The 4,145-nt window shown below is 51.4% G+C and overlaps 1 protein-coding gene across 4 annotated transcripts; it reads right to left on the bottom strand.

Annotated features, from left to right (window-relative positions):
* Positions 1–1,227: 1,227 nt before the first annotated feature.
* On the bottom strand, positions 1,228–3,797 carry LOC133898764 (myb-related protein 2-like). Of its 4 annotated transcripts, none has more exons than XM_062339472.1 (5): positions 2,720–3,797; positions 2,533–2,609; positions 2,318–2,418; positions 2,173–2,227; positions 1,228–2,070 (listed from the first exon to the last, which is right to left on the bottom strand). In XM_062339472.1, the coding sequence occupies exons 1-5, from the start codon at positions 2,826–2,828 to the stop codon at positions 1,642–1,644; spliced, it is 771 nt and encodes a 256-aa protein (XP_062195456.1). In that variant the 5' UTR covers positions 2,829–3,797; the 3' UTR covers positions 1,228–1,641. The 4 variants fall into 4 exon arrangements, with proteins under 4 accessions (XP_062195456.1, XP_062195455.1, XP_062195454.1 ...); XM_062339471.1 differs by having other exon boundaries at positions 1,228–2,076; positions 2,720–3,791; XM_062339470.1 differs by having other exon boundaries at positions 2,173–2,418; positions 2,720–3,793.
* Positions 3,798–4,145: the final 348 nt, after the last annotated feature.

The following is a 4,145-nucleotide window of genomic DNA, read 5'->3' as shown; positions in this document are numbered from 1 at the left end:
CCTAAACCAAATTGGCTCCAAAAACTTCACAAGATAAACCTATCTTAATTTCTATCTAAATGTGCTCTAGGTTTATCTAGTGTCTCTACTCTACCGTTCACGAGGATTGCAACCTACTCTAGTAAGATAAATTGCACGTATATAAATGTGAAAATGTAAATATCTGGTGGGTTGATCTTCAGTCTTCTGCACTTGCATTCTTCTCTGCAAGAGATGCTCTGGTGTTACCCAGTGCAGATCATCGGACTATACGGTGATGTCCTCAGTTTTCTCCCCCTTTGTCAGAAATAATTCGGTGAGTTCAACACACAGAGCACTGGACCATTCGGTGCAGTCATCAGCTTTCACTTTGCCTCTGGACAAAAATACTCCAGTGAGTTCAACCCCTCTGCACCAGACCTTCTGGTAGGGTAAATCTTTTTAGGACTTTTTTAATTCAATCAAACTTTGTCCCGACTGTGATGGCTTTTTGATGTATTGTATCCATGAGATCTACTAACATATATTCTTGACAAACATATTAGTCCTAATGACTATATTATCATTAATCACTAAAATCACAATCATAATCTAATAGGATCATTTTCACTATAGGAGCCCTACTCAGGAACTAACGCAAGCCTACGTAGAGGCGTTGCAAAGGGGTAGAGACTTCCCTGGTCAGGCTAAGAAGGAAAGATCAGACCGTCGGTCCCTCGGCGGCTAGAGCTTTGACATTGCTCGCTATGTCAGCATGGATCGCAATGTGAGGCTGAGGACAAAACATGCGGCACCTGTTGGTCGTCCAACAACATGCCCTGGAACGACGCCTCGAACCTGGCCGCAACGTTGGGCTCCCAGTGCTTATCGACGCGGAAGCTAAGGCGGGCCGATGTCCCTGACCTGTTGGGGATGGGCTACCGGTAGCCTGGCCTAAGCCAACGCATGAGACAACAGCAGAAGCAGGAGACCCCACAAGCTTTAGACCCAAAGTAGGCCTGAGGACCTTGCAGCACCTTGAGCACACCAGCGCAACGTGTCGTTCGCGCATGGGCTGAGGCTGGGCATGGGCCACCGGACTATTGTGGGAGATGCGCTTCTCAATCATGAGATCAGAGACTCGCCCCATAGAACTGAACCCAGAGAATTGCTCCTCTGTCAGGTAACTATACCGGAGCCTCTGTCACTGCTACTGAAGCGGAGCCTCTAACTACTGTAACTAAACTTGTTCTTCACTGATCTCAGGTGTGAAAATTTAATCCTCCTTCACATTCTAAACCATTTCCAGCTTTCATCACATTGCCCTCAAAAGCATCAATCTCACTGGCCCCATATTGTACTACGATAGTTCTATACATCTTTGCATTGCACATCAAGCATGCTGCGTGCCTCTCTGCAGCTGGCCCTGCTTGCCTCCAATTCCAATCACAATTATTTACAGGTACATGAAACATAAGTACCAAATGCATGCATAGGCATAAGTAATACATGTATCATATATATCATATAGATTGGAATGAGAAGTGCAGTAGCAGTGTAGCACAGCTGCTTCAACAGCAGACATTTCTGCAAAGCCTGATCCCAATCTTGAAGGCCACCCCACCAATCACCCCCATGTTCCAATGCACAGCACAGCAGAGATGCTTCTCTTCTTGTTCTTCCCTACCTGTTCAGATCAATCCCCGAACTGCCATCCTCTGCTTCTTCTGCTTCCTCTGCCCCGCCCAGCTGTTGCTGCTGGCTCTGCAGCAAGGTTCTCTTGCCATGCATCGTCTGCTCGACGGTGCAGTCGCGCGCACTGGTGCACGTGCAGAGCCTCTTGGAGCCAGCGGCAGCCTTGCTCTCGGCCTCCGAGGACGACGACGTCACGCAGCTGTCGGCGGAGCGGTGGCACGGCGGGGAAGTGGAGAGGGAGGATGAGGAGGACTGGCACCCTGTCTCCACCGCGGAGGCGAGCTCCGAGAGCTCCGCCTTGGCGGCCTCCGTGCCGGCCGGCGAGTTCAGCATGTGGTCGGCGAGGACCACCTGCGCCCTGTGCAGCACGGATTGTAGGTACCTCCCCTGCGCCTCGATCCTCAGCTGCAGGTGCCTCTGCACCTACCATGGAACCAAGCTCAGCTCGATCAGCAGCCATGAACGGACTATCCGAGCACTGAAATCTTCTGCAATAATGGTGATCGATTGATCCTTTACCTCGATCTGTTCATGCAGCTTCCTCTGGACCTCCCTCTGCGTCCGCGCCATGCTCCTGGAATAATCACAGAGAGCTTCCTTAGTACCGGCGCCATCACCATCTGCAAATGCACGATGCAACTCGGTGATGGTATCCTCGTCGTACTCGCCCGTCTGGGTCTCTGAGGAAGAGGACTGGTCGTTCGGGCCTTCTCCGTTGCCGCCAAGAGTGGCGGCGACGCCGTGGCTCACCGCCAGCCGGTACTTCTGCAATGGCAGCGAAGGCATGGTCAGAACTCAGAAATCAGAATTCAGCTCGCGAGAATTGATCAAGCTACTGCTACTCGGATTGGCTCGCCGGTGGTCAGCGCGGCGCTGCACCTGGAGGTGGCTCTTGAGGTGGTACAGCGTGAGCCCCGGCACGGCCATGGCCCTCAGCACGGACTTGGGTGTCGCCTCTGCAATGCCAAGAAAGGTCGACGTAGTTAGCATCCAGCAATGGTGATCAAATCAGAGGAAGGGGCATGTTGTCAATGCAAGCCTGTCGATGGGTGAACAAAGGACTTACTGTCTGCGCCGCCGAGCTCGGACACGGCGACCACGAACCGCTCGTGCAGCTGGCGCGTCCACCTTAGCCGCGGCCTGGCCTCGCCGTGCTGTTGGCCCCACGATGACATTTCCAGCGTGCCCACCACGGTGCGCGGTATCGCAGCGTCAGCGGCGTGGCCAGCATGAGAAGCCGCGGCAGCCGGAGGCGTAGACGACAACAACGACTACTCCGGCGACAGCGAGCTCTTGGCCAACGACAGCGGCAGCAACAACCTCGCAAGCGATCGATGCCGCTGCGAGCCGCGCGCGGGCTCTTATAGGCTGGCTCAGTGGCTCAGTTGGTTCCTTTCCTTGGACTCCACTACTCAGATATATCCCTCCTCCGTCGTCTTCTCCGGCGGTACATGTATCGATACGCGAATCGGCGAATATGCAGGGGAGGGAATATGGCGCATGGGGCAGCTGGGGGCCAGCATGCATCCTCTTTTGCATCCATGTCAGTAGCCACCTCTCTCCTCTCCTCTCCTCTCAATTGTTTCCTCCTTTTGCTTTCACTTCTTTGACCTGAAAGGGGGAGAATCTTTCAGCAGTAGGCCGGGGAAAGCAAAACAGTTCAACTACAAACCTCTCAAAAGGATAGAATAGAGAGAACAAAGAAATCACATAAAGCAGGGCGAAAAAGAGCGAGAAAAAAGATAGAGAGAGAAGCAAAGGTCATTAATTCCTTGTGCATTGTTGTTCTCTTGCTGCTTTCTCACACTTCTCGCCTTCTTCTTTCTTGGACAGGATTCTCGGAGCCCCACCACCACCATCACCACCGCTCCTACATCTCGAACAATGCCTCTGCAGTTGCAACTTTCACCGCACACGAAAACTTGCTTCGAACTGAAGATAAGATACATCACACTGTCACAGATGGACGAGCTACGAGTGTGATCTTTCTCTGATCTCACTGCCTGCTGTAAAAACTAAAAATGGGTGTGAAAAAAGCAGCAAAAGTGAAAGAAATTGTGGATTGGTGAAGGAAGGCCAACCCAGCACCAATACTATCCTAATGCAATTGGCAAACTGCCCTTGGCTTTTGGTGGTGACAGGGGAATCAAGGAATCTAATCCAGATCTCAGAGCACGCAAGTGATCCGGACTTAGCTATCGGTATGGATCGGGAGGAAGCTTCTGTCAAAAGGCCGCATGCGTGTATGCTTGCGCGGTGACAGCACCTGATGGTCATATTCTTCTTCGTTCATCGACGATTTCGTTCCGTTTCAATTCAATTCATATCCTTTCCTGCGGACATAATAAAAGTTGCCCCCTCTTACAGTATGATATTTGAAAGAACTTGGTATATACATCCTTCCATGACAATACATTTATAAGGACTTCAAAGGTTGGGTTATCTTTGTGGGTGTTATGGGATTATAGGCGCTACCTAGTATGCCATGAACT

The sequence above is a fragment of the Phragmites australis genome, chromosome 18 (genome assembly GCF_958298935.1).
Source record: "Phragmites australis chromosome 18, lpPhrAust1.1, whole genome shotgun sequence".
Taxonomy (NCBI): Eukaryota; Viridiplantae; Streptophyta; class Magnoliopsida; order Poales; family Poaceae; genus Phragmites; species Phragmites australis.
The sequence above is the reverse complement of the archived record's forward strand: the minus strand, read 5'-3'. Positions and strand labels throughout refer to the sequence as shown.